This window comes from Oenanthe melanoleuca, chromosome Z, assembly GCF_029582105.1.
Source record: "Oenanthe melanoleuca isolate GR-GAL-2019-014 chromosome Z, OMel1.0, whole genome shotgun sequence".
In the NCBI taxonomy this organism is placed as follows: Eukaryota; Metazoa; Chordata; class Aves; order Passeriformes; family Muscicapidae; genus Oenanthe; species Oenanthe melanoleuca.
The window spans coordinates 4445273-4462959 of record NC_079362.1 but is presented as its reverse complement, the minus strand read 5'-3'; the positions used below and the strand labels follow the sequence as shown (position 1 = coordinate 4462959).

The 17687-nt window shown below is 37.8% G+C and overlaps 1 protein-coding gene across 2 annotated transcripts in view; it reads left to right on the top strand.

The window, feature by feature from the left end:
* Positions 1-17687, top strand: part of PCSK5 (proprotein convertase subtilisin/kexin type 5) — a 233322-nt gene that overhangs the window by 81400 nt on the left and 134235 nt on the right. For both annotated transcript variants that reach the window (XM_056514814.1, XM_056514815.1), the window contains exon 6: positions 15596-15684. In XM_056514814.1, the coding sequence (XP_056370789.1) occupies positions 15596-15684 (89 nt within the window). The remainder of the gene's footprint in view (positions 1-15595; positions 15685-17687) is intronic.

Genomic DNA, 17687 nt, shown 5'->3' with positions numbered 1-17687 from the left:
ATGATAAAGAGCAAAAGGAATTGCTATAAAAATAAACAGGTGTCTGGGCAGCTCTGCATGCAGCTGTGAAACATCAGAGTATTGGATCTGTGTGCTAGCTTTTCACTTTTAATTAGAGTGAAGACTTTCTGTTCCTGGGGCTTACTGGTGGACAAAAAGGAGCAAGAAAAAATTAAATGTAGATTACTTTTGTGTGAGCACTAGAGTGGCACTTTCCAAAATTATATTTTGGAAATTTTACGTTAAATCTTCTATTAGCTAAGGAGAACAGGAGGGTAGGAAGAAACATTAGACTAATCTTTCAAGGCTTGTAGTCAAAATGGGTGGGATGATAGTTTCTTTAACTACTATGGTATGTAGGCATACAGCCAAAAGTTTACTTTGGTTTCTACAAATTGGCAGCAAATCATGAAGCTTCTAAATGGTACAGACTTATACTAGAGTTTCCTTTTGCTCAGAGGCAGTCAGCTGTGGATGAAGTCATTTCTGCTATGCAAGGCATCTTGTTTTGGTTTACTGCTTTATTCTTTCTGTGTTTTTCCACTGCTGTTTGTTAACATGTATATTTATAAAACTAGGCATTATCAGTCACAGGTCCATAACAGAATGCAAATGGGGTCACTGAAATGATACTGTGCTTATTGTATAGCCTCAGGAATAAAACAGAAATATTCATAGTATTTTTTTATTTTGACCAAACAAAAGTTACTTCTGTTTCATAAGAAATTTCATAGGGATGATATTTCAAAGCTTATATTTTACTATGGTGATGGGTACTTTTATAAAGCAGATGGACTTCTTTAAAAACTCTGTTTAATAATATCAGTAGACTTAAATGCAGTTCTTATTAAACTTACATAAGAAAAAGTAAAAGTGAGCTGTTACTTCTGTTTTGGAGATACTGAGTCACTTTTTGGATGCCTCTTCAACATTTTTCAATGATGCATCTCACTACATAAATAATTTATTTCAATAACCTCCTAAATTGCTTTTTAATGAGTGTAAGATTTTTGAGAGACAACAATTCTTGTCATTCAAAAGTTATTAGAAACAGAACCTCTTATGTCTAAACTTTTCAATATGGGAAGAACGTTACACCATTTCTCACAAACAAAAAATTAGTGAGTTGGTGACTTTCAGTCCTGTTTGATCCAACACACTGTCATTGTTTTGCCATGGCATCCATTATGAATCATTATGACTTTCCTTTGCCAGTCACATTAATGTAGATGTGCAATAAAACACAAAAGTCTTAATTTTAGTCACAGAGTGACAAACTGCTAGTTTATACTCTCTACTTATGGTGAAGGCCTGAAGTACATCCAGTCATTTAATCATATTGTATACAAGATACTTGACAGGCAGATCAGCTTCTGTTTCCTCCTGGATAGTCAATAGAAGAAAATTGAAAAGCTTTATTGCCTGCTCTGACTCTATTCAGTGCAGATACCTGAAGAACTGAGCACAGCAAGTGCAGAGAGCCTGAAGTCTCTCATTGGTGGCTTGAAAGATCATCTCAAAAGGTTCCCACAGCAGCAGCAGTGTGACAGAAAGGAATGCTGACAACTGGGAGTATCTTTCTATGCTGTTTGAGCACTGGTATGCACCTGTTGCTATTGATTTTAAATTTGCTCTATTGCATGCTGCAGACAGAACAGAAGGGAAGATAAACTGTACAGAGAAACACTTCTGAACCATCTTTTTAGTTGAAGTAAGGTATCAGCTCTTAGGTAAAAGCTTTTTTTCAGAGGGAATCTCAATTGTATTTGCTGTTCTTCTATACCCTGACTTTTTAACATGATGTTCCCCAGCACCCTGGAGGCTTAAAAACCAAAGCATGAAGTGATGTTGCCAACTGGCAGAGCGTGGTCTATTTGATGCCAGAAAAGCATCTCTGATAGCACAGAAATACTTCTGAAGAGGGAGGTAATTTAGGCTAGAGAGTTCACTTAATATATATATGTGTTCAGGTCAATAGAATTAAATGCTTACACTGAGTGTATTATTGTTGATTCCAGATACCAGTGGTGATGTCAGGTGTCTGGTGTGCCTCAGTGTCACTGCAAATTTCATGGACTTTGGTTAGGAGTCTTAGGAAATTGCAGATACTGGATTATTTTCTCTAACTGGTGACATATTCATTTGTGCAAACCAAAATGTGAACCAAGCAATCAGAGGTGATTGATATAGAAGCTGCAGTCAATGACTGCAGTCATCATTTATTTTACTTTGTAGTTGTATTCTGATTCTAGACTTGTTGCTGTTATGGCCACATCCTAGTGTGCTGCAATTTTAGCAGATGTTAGTAGTGAAGTAAGTTCAGTCTGTTTCAGCTTTCAGACTGAGATGCCATTTTTTACCAGGAGCATTGTTAGTGATTCATCAGCTAATCCCCAAGTTACAATCTAGTGATCTGTCATGGTTTAGAGATAGTATTCCTCAGTTTACTGTTCCCACTAAATGCTAAAGACCCTTGTGTCACTCGTTTTACTCCTTCCCTCTCCCTTACAGTGGGACTGGAGAGAATTGGTGACACAGAAGGTGAAGATCACATAAGAACAGTTTACTGGGAACAGCAGTGAAATAATAACAGAGTGTGCAAGATGGGTGAACACATAGGATTCCTCACTGCAGAACCCAGCACCTTACCTCACAGTCCTACAAACCAGCAGTCCCACAAATGACACCCCTCTGAACAGCACTCCTCTCCCCTTCATGGCTCCAGGTGGTATCAAATAACTCATGGCCTCATCCCTCCTGGCTGCTCCAAAAGTTAACACTCTCCTGGCCAGAACTAAGTCATGACCTGGCCAAGTGCCATGGAGCATGATGGAGCATGGAGAATATCTTACTGCATGACATACTAGATCTTGCCAGTAGTTGTTGCTTGCCAGTAGAAAATTTGCTTGCCAGTGTAAAATTGTAAAAATAAGGAAGATAAACTTGTGGCTTGCAGAATTGTACTGTGATTAAGTACAATAATTTTACAGATTCATTTGGAACAATGTTTTTTCTTCACTTTCACTGTTATTTCTGGTCTTTGGGTGCTGTTATACAACATGCTTATCCTTCAGATTGTCATACCTCAGGGGCAATCATACATGCTTCATTTCTTCTCTCTCAGGGTTGAACTGAAAACATGTGTGTAGAATCTTTTAGTGGAAAACTTTCTTTTCTTGAAAGGAAATTGTTGTAAAAACACGGAGCACAAATCCTCACTACATACTGCATTTGATAATGTTTTTGTTTTAATGTAAAACAGGTGTTTAACCTATGGGAAAAGATGAGGTGTGCATTAAAACAGAACAGACAATAAACTAACAGTTGATGTTTTGACGTTCTCATGCTTTGCTGTTTCAGAATGAAATTTCTGTTCATTTGAAGTTTTCCAAAAGTAGGTGGGATCTTAGAATTGCTGGAAGCTGAGGCCAATTAGCCAGGCTAGAGAAGTAGCAGTCTGTTAAGTCAGTTCACCTACCCATGTTAGGTGCCCCTCATCACTGGTGTTTATGATCAGTCCTTAATGACAGCATTTCATATTGACAAAAAATTAATTGGACTACAAGCCTTGATTAAGTAGCCTTTTGATCCAGGTTCCAGCTTCAATAGTGGAAAATCTCATCATGAAAGTTTTGTCAGACTGCCAAAAATTGTCTTTTTGTTAAAGTCTTCTAATCTGCTCATTATGTTATCACACTGTGTTACATAGTCCTGTCTGACAACCATCAGTGGTATAATTTACAATTTTTGAGAGCCATAGGAAAGACAATTCCTTGAGTAGTCATTGAAAGTGAGAAAAGTGAAACAGAGGAATAAATAAAACCGAATTCAGAATTCCAGCTGAAAGATGTAAAAACAGTCTTTTTCTCTATACCCTGGTATCAGTCACTGAGCAGTATTGTTTACTGCTTAACTGGTGTTTGAGGACCAGTGCTCCTCCCTTAAATGATGTATAAGACTCTCATGGTCTCAAAACATTTGACCACAACACTTAAGGAAAGCCTTCTCTCTGTTTCTAATTACTGAAGTACCAGACAATGAGCTCACAAATAAAATTAAGTTCTGAAGCATTATGCAACTGCTTCTAGTGCTTTTATGTAAATTACTGATCACAATGACTCAGATATTCCCTTACAATCCAAAGTCAACAATAGAAGAGATACAAACTTTCCTGAATTCTTTTATATTGAGAGTTAGATGCGAAAGGTTTTTTCAAATGTTCTTTTTTCCTGGAGTAGGTATTTTTTTAAAGTATATGTCTGTATTTTGAGGTTTTGAACTTAGCAGGGGAGAATTTGCAGCTATAGTAGGCTAGTTTTGATGTGGTAAAATGTTAAACCAGTTTCAAGTTGCATGCACGTATACATACATGTACAGCTGAATACAATTTGAGAGCACTAATATATTTTTTCTGTGCTTTCTGCTTTTCAGACATTATTGGTATTAGGAGAAAGTTATAGAAAGGACCCATGTTATGTATGTGGTAATTGATTTTGCCAGATGATTTCAGGTAGCACAAAATGTGGTTCATTTAGACTTTTCAGCCAGCACAAGTATAGCATTGATTACCCTTCTAATGTTTGTGGCATCAAGGCAGACCTCTAATTACAGGTTTGATAAAGCAATTGTGAATCCAATGTCAAAAGCTTTTACATGGAAGCATTTTAGTAAATATCGTACTATTAATGGTTGAAGTTTGCTAAGTTATGATAGAAACTAATGCCTTAATGGCATTACTAGGGGGTTTTTAAAATAAATTTTCAATTTTTTTTTTAAAGTGAAAGTATGTGCATTTATAAGGTTATTGTGGTTGGCAGGTTTATTTTTATAGCCTTGATTTACATTTCTGTGATTCTGTAATTTTTCTTAAAGATACAGTCAGATTATTACCTTAGGCACTGTATCGAAGTCAGATTTCTGTCTTGAAAACAAATTACCTTTTTTACTTTTCCTGAAGGAAAATAATCAAGATAGAGTAATTCAGATGTAGAAGTAAAGGCATGGATATCACAGATGTATGGTGTTCTGATAAGTATATGTTTAACCTTGTTCAGAAATTACTTATTCTGCTTTACAGACGCAAAGCAATCATCAAATCTCTGGTGTTAGAAAATTGGGGAGGAGACTATGGCTTTTTTACTTAGCCAAAATGTGTGGTGATAAGGCTGTTGGCTAAGTTTGTTGAGGAGTGGAAAAGACAGTGTAGTGAGAAGGTATGTTTTATTTCTCCTTTTAGCCCAAACTTATGACTCTGCACTTTTCTTCCTAAGACTCCATGAACATAAGATGAAGAGCTGTAACTTGTTCTGCACTGAAGTGAGTGTGTGAGAATTAGACTTTTTATGCTGAAGCCCTTCTTCCAAGTAAAAGGAAACTTTGCTCCTGCTGAATCAATGGCATAAGTTTCATTAAAAAGCAATTATCAACACAGATGAAAGTAGGACTTGAACTAATTTTTACAATTTCCTCATTCATCTTTGAAATGTGTCTTAGAGGAGAAATGGAAGCTCTGTTTAATGCAGAACAGCATCAAATGAAATTTAGGATTAAGCACAGTACATATATTGCACAGTGCAGTTGAAATTGCACTCAGGATTCAAGATGGGTAAGAAGTGTGTCTCTGAGCTGGAATATGGTGCAGAACCAGAGTTACATAATTTTAATTTCTTTAAAATGTCACAGCAGTCATCTGGTATGAAAAATGGAGTATGCAGACTCCACGAAAATCCATCCATGACCTATGTACATCACAGTATTGCTCCTCACTTCTATGTTGTGACTTTAGGATCCTTGCATCTGTCAGTATCTTCGTTGCCTGAAAGAAAATTTTCCTTAAGAGGGTTTTCCTAAACTGTTTTTCGGATCTCCCAAGACTTCCAGGACTTCTTTTCCTGCCAAGGAATATAAGCATGGAACTCCAGATTCACATTTTTGTATTGACAAGCTATTTTTCATTTCTGCTTAGGTGTGATTTCAGTAGTGTTGAAAAATATTTTTGAGAAGTTTGTGTTTTCTGTTTCGTTGGGGCTTTCATTACACAGTAGTGTGGAGATTTTAAGTAAAAGGAAGTTGCTTAAGCCCCTGAGATATCTTCACATGATACAGATTGGTATCAGTGGGGATAAAAAACATGAATCAGGATATAGTGACTGATAATATACTATCATACAAATCTTACAAAACAGAAATATAGAGTGAAAGATAAGATATCTAAGTACAGAATGTATCTGTAACAGAGACAGCTCATGGCCATGAAATTTAAGGTGATTAGTTCTTAATAATAAAGGGGCCCAGGAAGGCTGGACATAGTTTAAGATAGAAGTCTTAAAGACAGAGGAGCAGACCTTTCCTGTTTGCCAAAAGGTGTGCCATCAGGGAGGAAAATTTGTCTGGTGTAGCAGGGAGCTTTTGCAGGAACTTAGATTAAAAAAAGAGGTTTTATGGCCCTTGGAAGAATGAGCAGACAACTCAGGAGGAATACAGTGATGTTAGGTCATGTAGAAGAAAAATTGGAAAACTGAAATCTCAGCTAGAGCACAATCTGGCTACTCCTGTAAAAGACAGTAGAAAATGTTTTTATAAATACATTAAGAGCAGAAGGAAGGCCAAGGAAAATCACCATTCTTTGTTGGACCTGGCATGGAATATCACCAACGGTGAGGAAGAGGTTGAGATACTTTATGCATTCTTTGCCTCGCTCTTTAACAGTAAAGACAACCATCCCCCTAAACTGGTGGATAGGGACAAAAAGCAGAGTAAACCCACTGCAATCTGGAGCAAAGTAGTGACTGACTGCCTGTGCCACGTGGAAACTCACAAGTCTATGGGACTGAGTGGAATTCATCCAGATGTACTGCAGGAGCTGTCGAAAGAGCTCACTGAGCTGTTCTCTGTTATTGGGGAGATCACCGATGAGGGGAAGTTGGCCACTGTGACACTCATCCCCAAGATGGACTGTAAGGAAGTTCCAAGGAGCTGCAGGCCTTTAGCCTGACTTTAGTGCCCAGCACAGTTATAAACAGATCCTCTTGAGTGTCATCACACGGCACATACAGGACAACTAAGGGATCAGGCCTAGGCAGCAGGGCTTTAGGAAAGGTAAGTCCAGCTTGATCAGCTTGATCTCCTTAAATGACCAACTAACCTACCTAATGGATGATGGAAAGGCTGTGGATGTTGTCTGTCTGGACTGCAACAAAGCCATTAATACTCCCAAGTCATTCTCCTGTAAAAGCTGACAGCTCACAGATTGGACAGGGGCACTGTTCCCTGGGTTGAACACCTGACTGGATGTCCAGGACCAGGATGTGGTGGTGAATGATGCTCCATCCCATTGGCACCTAGTCACTAGTGGTGTTCCCCAGGCTCAGTGTTAGGCTCAGTCCTGCTTAATATCTTTACTGATGCTTTGGGTGAGGTAATTGAATGTAAAGTGGGTAAATTTTTTGGACCAGGTTGGATGTGTGTTGATCTGCGGAAGGGCAGGCAGGCTCTGCAGAGTGATGTGGACAAGTTGGATTGATAATCTAAGGCCAACTGTGAGGTTCAGCCAGGCCAAGTGCCAGGGGAGGCTCAGGGTGGACATCAGAAAGAATTTCTTCACTGAAGGGGTTGTTTAAGCAGTGGAACAGATTGTTCAGGGAGGTGGTGGAATCACTGTCCCTGGAGGCATACAAGAGAAAACAGGACATGGCACTTAGTGCCATATTCTAGTTTACATGGTGGTCATCAGTCAAAGGCTGGACCTCACTTGTCCTGAAAGTCTTTTCCAACTTTAATGGTTCTGTGATTCTGTGAAATAACATAGACACTAGTTTAAGTCACGGTTCTATGTTTTATATTTGTGGCCAAAACAGTGTTGATAATGCATATTTTAGATACTGCTGAGCTGTGCTTACACAGCACCAAGGCCTGCTCAGTTTCTCCCACTGCCCTCTCATTCAGGGAAGCTGGTCAGGGACAAGAGGCTGCAAAGTGACACAGCTGGGACAACAGATTCCAACTGATCAAATATAACCCACAACGTGGAACAGTGTCCTCCATATTAAAGCTGGGGGTTTATTGCCAAAGTAAGTGTTAATTGGAGAGTACCTGGGCACTAAATCTGCTTGTGGCATATGCTGAGTAATTGCCTGTGGTTCATTTGATTGTGTTTTATTTCTTTTCTTTTCCTTTGTTTATTGAATTGTTTTTATCTCAAATGACAATTTTTTCTGTCATTTGCTCTTTCAGTTCTCCCATCAATCCCAGTGGGAAGGAGGGAGCTAGTGACTGGGTGGGAGTTAGCTGTCTGCCAGGGTCAATATCTCAGCCTTTTAAAAATGTGCTCATTCTCAGGAGTTTAGTAACTAATAGCTTTGGAAGGCTTCTTTATGGCAACAGATATCTGAAGCAGTATTCCTGCAAGCTCAGTTTCACTGTGAAGTGGCCCACAGGAGCTGTGGTGGTATAAGCTACATTTTGCATATGTAGTAGACACGTTCTGATATAAAGGTCCTGTGGTCCAGGGAAGTATTAAAACATGGAGCTGTTGCAGAGTTGGTGGTCCCACAGTTGCTGTGCTGGTCCATTTGTCTTTGTAAATCACCACATAACTGGCAGGGTGATGGAGGTGGAAAAAAAAATGAAGGAAAGTAGAAAACCAACTTTACTCTTTGGTTCCTTTAGTTCGTACAATTTCAGGTATTGCATATAACAACAGCAGATACATTTGTTAGAGGAATTTGTGGGATTTACAGATATATAGGACACCTCAAATACACAGGAAACTATCTATCTCCAAAGCAGGTCTAGGATCTCTGAAAACCTTAGAAATCAACTTGGTAGCTATAAGAAATAGATTAAAATCTTAGACCAAATGAATTACATCACTTGGTTTCTTAATGCTCAATTAGGTTGTAGTATCAAGTCTTCTATTTCACAGGGCAAACCTCTACCATAGGAAAGCAGTAATGGGGAAGAAAAAAGAAAACATTTTTGCTTCTCATCAAAATATTCCTGCTTCTTATGGCTTAGATGTAGTTAGCTAGCTTTTGCAAGGTTGCTAAGAAACTGCAGTCCAAAGCTTTACTCCTGGCTTTGTTTACAGACATTATATGGTGATTTACTTACAGAACAAAGAAAAGTGTCTAAAATTTAAATATTTGTTGTGAAAGTTATTTTTAAGATGTGGCTATTCTAGTAGAGGTGTTTCTTTTAGTCTTAGATTTGCAGTTCAAGCTCTCGGTACCTCTTCAGTAGAATAAGAATAAAAGTGTCTTTTACATCCAAAAAGTATTACTTTTAAAGACTTTAGAGGTTACAGTAAAAGTGATGACATGCATGCAAGTGTAAAATCAAATTTGCCTGGTTTAGTAAATTAGTTTTTCAAAAAACAAGATCACAAACTGCTTCACCTGTATCCATCTCCAACAAAGCTCTTCTTATTGTGCAGATAACGTAGTGCAGCCAATATATAGTAACCTTTCCCAACTATAAAAGTGTTCAGTGTAGGTGGTACATTTGGAATTTTCAGCAGCGACTTTCTAACAAGCTTTATTCGTTGTGTCCAAGACTGTGTTTTCTGAGGATGCCTTGGGTAAATATGGGTGGACTTTCCTTGGAATAGCAAATGCATGGCATAGCCAAAATAATAATTATGTCATGTTCCAGTTTGTATTCTAAAGTTTTCATAGCCTGTTGAAAATTATAAGAGATCATTGACTTTGGATAGCTGTGTATTCAGAAACACTGGTTACAGTTAATTAGCAAAAGAAGAAATAAACCAAAAGATTAAATTATTAACCATTCATAAGGTATACCTTATATATACCATAAGAGTTTCTAATTTCTGTAAAGTAACATTGGGAGTGACACTAACTTGGTTTGCAATCTGAGGCCTTGTTCCCAAATTGGGATTAATTTTAGACTCAAAAGACATTAACAGAACCTTAAACTATGCTCATTATCCCTATTTTTTATGTAAAGAATTACTGTGAGGCATCATTTTCCAAATGTCATCCTGAATATACTTATGTAAGGTAGAAATATTTCAGGTGAACAAGGGCAAATTAAAGTGAAGTAAAATACTGTTAACATAGTATATGAAGCTGTCTGCAAAGATTTTTGCTCATTTAAATATACTTACGTTTATATCTTTCCATTTGAATGAGAGTTGTGTCAAGCCTTACAAGAAAACTTGTAGGGGTTTTCTAAAAATAGAGGGGCAGCCATATACCCACCTTTATTCCTTCTTCTCCCCAAAGAAACAAGGTATTTCTATTTTGTGGAAATACTGTGGATTTCAGCCAGAGATACCTGAAGTCCTGAATGACCCAGTGTGGGTTACTTTACTGCTGTCATCTTCTGGCAGTATTAATATGTGAGAGAGGGCCATTATCCCAAAGAAGAAGGAGATGTACTGGGAAAGTGGTTTATTCTGTTTGTTACTATTAGCAGTTGCCTTGGGAAGTTTCAAGGATGCCTTTATTGGGCAAGAGTACAGTGTTACCCTGCTCTTATTCAAAGTTAAGCAAGTAGTGTTATTAGGATACTGCAAAATCTTCAGTTGTAGAATTGTGTTCTAGTCACTGCGACTGTTGCAGACTGTAACAGAGAATTTAATTTTTGCGTTGAACTAGTAATCCCAAGTGGAAAGAATTAGCTACATTAACTATTTTAAAAAGTACTTCCATTTTATTTCTTGTATAAAAACACATTCCTGGTTTTGTCCTTTTTCCCTTATTAAGATGTGTAATGTAGCTGTTCCCCTTACCATTTTGCTGGCCAAGATTTGAACTTGGACTTCTGTTTGTCCTTTTGTTTCTGTATGTTGTGAGCAAAGTGATAAAGCCATCTAATCTCAGAGATGAAGAATGAGAAAAGTGTAGACAGGTATTTGGTTCTTCCAAAGTGTTTGCGCTGCAGAATCACAGGATTACCTGGTTTGGAGAAGAGCATTGAGATCGAGTCCAACCTGTGATCCATCACCTGTCAATTGTACCATGATGCTGAGTGCCATGTCCAGTCTTTCCTTAAACACCTCCAGCGATGGTGGCTCCACCACCTCCCTGTGCAGGCCATTCCAATGCCCCACCACTCCTTCTGTGAAGATATTTTTGCTAATGTCCAGCCTAAACTCCACCTCCCAGCGCATCTTAAGACTGTGTTGTCTATTCTGTTGCTGTTGCCTGGGGGAAGAGACCGATCCCCTCCTGGCTACACTCTGACAAAGGCTCCCCTGAGCCTCCTTTTCTCCTCCATTCCTTAGGCTGTATAAAAAAGAGACTGCCAGAATTGCCTGTAACCTCCTTGTTCTAGGATTTTCCATCCTTTCTACAGCCTTTCAACCAACCTGCATTTTGTTATTAAAAGAAATTTTTGTTTATGTGTCAGGGGAATCTTGAAGTCTAAGCAGCCTCATATGCTTAATTTTAAAAGTAGACAAAGTAGTGCTTTTCATTAGGTATCTCTAGGTAGTCATATACTCTTCCAAGGTAGCCTTGATGTTATTGTTGAACAGGTTTAATTCCAGAGCATGGGAACTAATCTGTACAGGTTTTACTTATGATTTGTATTAGTGACTTAAGAGCAAGAATTGTATTGCCCACCTAAAGAAGGTTGCTGTACAGTTAGTATAGAAAAGCAATATAAGAAAAAATGCTCAGCTGAAAGCTTTGCTGTTTCCTGGTGATTGAACTGTTTTGTTTCTTCTCACCAATGTTTTTATCCTTCCAGAAAGGAGGCTGAACAAAAATTTTCCCTTGGATTAAAGCATGTTAAGACATCAGTCAAAAAAAAATACATTACACTATATACTTGGCTAAATATATTATTTGCTGATTTTTCTTAATATATTTTTAATTCTACATCTTATTTAATTGGCTCCATCAGACCATCTATTTACTGTTTGTTTTGAAAATAATGAAAAAAGGCATATCTGTTTTATACAGTCAGTTAATTTGCCCACTCACAAAAACAAAACTGTAAAATACTAATTAAATTTTAGAGGCATATTCCTTTCCTAAGCTTGTATCAGAACTTCACACTTGTGACAATTAACTGTTAATAGCTAGCAAATGGTAAGAGAGTGGCAAGTCAGCATTGCTGTTACCCATGCTGTTAAGTTTAAAATTTGCATGTCTGACGTGTGAAGTGTTCCATGTGTTTGTTCTAATGCTGTCATCTTTGATTTTGTGAGAAATAGATATTTTCAAGTTGTTCTAAAAGCAACTTCCCATAATCATGCAAAAAGTCATTAGCCCTGGGGACGTTGACTGGAGATCTTCCAGTCCTGTGCTGTAACCACATTACAACACCATGATGCTGAGAAACAGTATCCTGCATGTGATGACACCCAGGTCTTTGGCATTTTTCTTGATATCTCACATTGAAGATTTGTGTAACTTGTTTTTCATATTTTCTCGTCATCTTTCTCCGCTGTTAATATCCCAATATCTCTCCTTTGGGAAGTAGCTTTATTATTGCTATTTTTCAGCTGTAGCAGATTATGTTTTAAAGGCAAAAAAATTGATATTTTGCTTGCGTATGCTTTTAACATGTGGCAGTTCTTTTTTATGTCCTTATTCAGATGTTCCTAGAACAGCATCCCAACCTAGTGTCAGTGTTTTCCACCCTCCAGATTATTAGAGAACATTTATATATGAACAACTCTAAAATATTATTTTTTGACACTATATAAGACATTAATCTGGGATGCAATAAAGTGCATTTCTAATGACTGCTGTTAAAATATGTTTTTTCTCTAGCTGTTATTATATTGTAACCCTTCAGATACCACACTTCCTGCTGAGGATGTTTAAGAGACAACTTTGAAAACATTTGGAAGTTTAACTAAAGAAGAGTTTTACAAAAAATAAATTCCAACTCAGTTATTTTCCTATGAATCCCAATAGCCACCCAAATTTCCATTCTTTCTCTTTCCAAAAAATTGAAAATTGGTATAACATGTAAAGTCCTTTTATTCCTGTAATTGTCAATCTTCATCAACCACATAGTTTAGTTACATGTTACGGGTTACATCCCTGTGATTCTGCTCTAATTTATAATAATGACTCAGTTGGATTTTTATTTCTTAGTAGTAATGCATAGGTAATAATACTTAGTACTAATTTCATAGTCTTTATCTGTAGGAAATTTCCCCTTCTGGGAAAATGGGCATCCCAAGAGGAGTGAGCAGAGCTGATGTTGTGCACATAACCAGCACGTTGGATGATACAGTGGAAATTGGATCTTTTTGACAGGGCCTGTTGGATGTAGCTACCAAAGTAGCAGATGTCCCTATACTCCATTTGGAGTCAAGGAGATATTTGAGATATTTGTTCCATTCTTCTCCAGGCAGCCTCCCTCCTCCAGGTGTGGCTTCTGTCCTTTCACTTCCTCTACTGGAAGACCTTCCTCCCATCACTTTTTCCCAGACTTGGTACCCATGAGGGATTTCTTGGCAATGCAGTCTCCATCTGGGAAGCTGCAGTTTAGCCACATGCCTTTCACCAGGCAGGGAATGATATATTAATAAATTATATTCCCTAAACTGATGTCAGCAGGTATTTCTGAATTTCTATAGTCATATGTGTTTTGATGTTTGAGTGATAATGCCTCAAAACTTACATGTGACACCTAACAAAATCATAATGAAAAGATGTTTGGATTTAATGCCTTGTAAAACTTTTAAAGACAGGTCTTTTAATTTAAATATTAAGATATTTAATTACTTCAAACACAGAGCTAGAAGACTATATGAGATTACTTGAAAATAAAGAAGAATCTTTTCAAGACTTGTTTTCATCTGTGATTTTTGAATTATTTACTTCAGGCTTTTCAAAATAATTCTGTAAGTGAGTAAGACATTTATTTACCAATTAAAGTCAAACAGGATTTTTTTAATTGAAGAAGAATTAGGCTCTAATATTAGTCTTCATATGAAAAACAAACTTCAAATTTAGTCTGGAAAAATTCTCTGGTCAAGTTTGGCAACCAAATAATGAATTATGACAGGTCAATAGGAAATTAATTGATAATATAATTGTGAAATTTTGAGCAGACTTTAAAATTAATTAGTTTCCAACTTGTCAGTTTGATTTTGTGAATAAAGATTACACTTTTCTCAGAGCTTATGTATATCTTACTTGTCAAATAAACTGAATTACATTCTTTGATATTTTAACAGTTTAGCATTGATCATTATATTGCTTATTTTTTCGTTTCTTCTCTTTTTTCCTAGTTCTATGTGTTGTTCTTGTTTTTCATTAATTCATTCGAAACCAATCATCTTAGTGTCTCCCATCCAAGTGTCTTGAAAGGGTAAGGGGAAAAAAATTACTCTAATAGTAATAAAAAAGGAATGACTCTACCCAAAACAAGCTGTACCAAGGGAAAGCAGCAGTGATTCTTGTCTGTAATATGAGCATGAACTTTAATTAAAAAGCACCTGTGTTCTCCAGATGTGTCTGCAAGCAAGTCTGTCAACCACCCCCCGGAGAAGCGTGTCTGTGTGCTCACCTGATCTCAGCTAGCCTCCTCTGAAGTGCTTGTTATGTAGTTTTCTATTTCTTCCTTTGACTTAAACTTCTTTCTTTTTGGCTACCCAAGCTTTATATTATCTTTCTGTCTAGATCTTACTAACTCCCCATCTCTTACGCTGTCTGGTCTGAAACTTCCTATCTCCCCATCATAGCACCTCTCTAAAGTTCCATGCCTGCTCCGTCTTGCTTGTGTCACATTTCTGCAGTGGAGCTGCCTAACTGCAAAAGGATGGGGGCCTGACTTATTAGTAGAAAACATCCTGTGAAACCCATGTTAAAGGCAAAAACCACAAAACGTAGGGGCAGCTTTCCTACCATGGGCACAATATGGGTGGCCACTGTTGCTTTGTAGAGCACATGGATCAGGGCTGGGCAAAGCATCCCAGTGTAGCTTTGCACTGTGGGGAAGGGGGTAAGCAACCACTAGACGTTTCATGTTTTCCTTCAGCAGCTTCTTGAAATTGAACAGCTCAGCTCTGCTTCCAGGCGCAAAACATACCTCTGATGTGAAAGGTGCTTTGACATTTTTATTGCTCCCAGGAAGGCAAGCAGGCTTGCAGGGTTGGGCCAAGGCAAGACCAAGATGTGCCTGAGCTTTGAGCATACTTGGCTGTCTTAGCTTCAATTCTGAATAGCAGTGTGGGCATTGGTGCAACCTCATCTTCCTCATGGCATATTGATTGTGCTGGAGGTTAGATGAACATACACATACTAGCAATAGGAGTGGTTGTTAGAGAATTCTGGACAAACGTTTTGTTTGAAGGTAGGATTTTGTTCAAAATTAAGAACCACTATCTAAGACTCCTTTCTGTTGTTGTGTTATGTGTCATTGCTGTATGTGTTTATTACAAGCTGTGAGTGTTTCCAGTAGGCATGAGGAGTTTGAAGTGATTGTGGTAATGTTAAAACATGTTCAGAGGAATATGGGTAACATGGGTGTAAATTACTGTGAGGGGTTAAATAGCGCAAGACATGGTGGATACTTGTTCATTTAGCACCTGAGGATAAGCAAAATCAAAGCCTTTAATCCCAGTGGTTTGTGCTTACTTGGAAAAATGTTTGTCTGACTGCAGGCATGGAACCCGTTGTGCTGGAGAAGTGGCAGCCACGGCAAACAACTCACACTGCACAGTAGGAATCGCCTTTAATGCCAAGATTGGAGGTATGTGAAACAATCTCCCACAGAAAAAAACACATAACCAAAGAGCCATTTGTGCTAAATGGTGCATTCAGACCTTTCTCAACAAGAGAAGGAGATTTGTATGGACAAGCCTCACTGTGTTACTAGTAAAGTTCAGTTGTAGAGAGTTCGTTCAATATCAATACTGAAGGAGTTTGTCTGTGGTGGCCCTTCTACAGTGCTCTCTGGAATGCCACCTCCCACTACACATCAAAAAATAGAAAGTCAAACTTCTGATGAAAACATGACTCTGGAATTAGGACATTGGGGTTTTCTCACAGATTCAGAGCTCTTAAGTGATGAACTTTGACAAACCATAAGGAAAAGTACACATCAGTAATACTGCCTTTCATATTGATCCCAAATGAAACACTCTCAAAACATAATGCTTTTTTTTGTCTGTGGTTGATGAGAATATTCTTTTGATCCCTGTGGGTGATAAGATTATTGTCTGAAAATCAGTGTTCGATCACATATTTTTGTTCATTCAGCCAAGAAGTTTCAGGCGTTTTCTGTAAATTCTTAGTCCTTGGCAGTTCAATGAATGTCTTCAGCTTAGTTTGTGGCAATGATTATCAATGTGTCATATGCATGTCTCCTGGGATGTAGCCTCCCTGTGACAGATTGTAATACTTCTAGTGAAGTTTATTCTGAACTTTTGATGAAGTCATGGGATTGGTATATTGGCTTTCAGCTGAAAGACTTGTAGCTCAAACTCATTAATTGTTGCCTTTTGAAATAGATGCTAAAATAGAGCCCATCTGTGAAAACAGAAACATGTTTACCTATTTGTACAGAGGACAGTTCAAAAATATGAACAGGCAGAATTGAGACCATGTTTCCATTATTGAAAATACTGCATCTATTCTCTGCTGGATCAGTACAAGTTTGATCCAAATCAATTGTGAACACAGATGCATTTCAGATTACCCAAAGCACACAACATCATCCTCACACCAGCTTTCTGTTTTCTTGCTGGGTAAAAAAAGTTAGGGTAGATAATACCACATCCAGGATAAGGTTACAGTGATGCAGAAGAAAATTTCCCCTCAGGTGAAGAGCCTTTCTGCACAAAGCTACCCTGTCAGAGTGGTTTAGAAAATCAGAACTGGTCAGATGAACAGGTTGTCTCATGTGAACATGGCATTTAACCATGTACCAGCAGTTAGGATATCAGATCTCTCGAGTTGTCAGCCAGAGTCAGAAGAGAGTTAGTTCACTGATGGATATAAGAGATGCCTTCTGGAGAAGTTTCATTTTTAAGTGGAATAGTCACACTACCTGCAATAGCTTTGATGCAGCTTTGAAAAATTCTCCAGAAGAAACAGTGGCTTCTTAGTAGTTTATTAATTATTAAGCATTAGGAATGTGCATTAATGCAAAAGACCCTCCAGGCATATTAACTGACTCACAATCTTTTTGAAATATAGTATAACAACTGATTCAGATGGACACAGTATGCAGGTAATAGAAACAGTAAAGACTAGATACATGTGCCTTTTTAAAATTTATTCTTAAAAAAAAGCTGCAAATTAGTAACAGTGTATAAACTTCACTTGAAGTGCCACATTTTAAAAGGATCACCATTTGAAAAAAGGCTTCAGGAAACTCAACAAATCTGCAGAAAATGAGAGTTAAGAGGAAGTTCCAGGGAAGATAGGTTAAGCTTCCTCTTCCACTAGGTGAATATGTTTAAGAGCTTTGCTGCTGCTGACCTCTACTTGGCATGCATTGTTCCTTTCCCTCATAAGCTACACATGTGAATATACAGTGGTTGTGTTCCCTCTCTACAGGTCAGATAGAGTGTAAAAATTTTGAATCGTATCATGCTGAACTAGTATTCAGCTCTCTTGTTTTCCAGGGATTTAAGGGCCCTCCTGGGGTATTCTTGGAGGAGAAACTAGAGTTGAGGTAAAGCAATTACATTCTCCTTATATCGAGGAGCACCTGCTTACAATGATGTTGGATTTGCTCCACCAAGATAA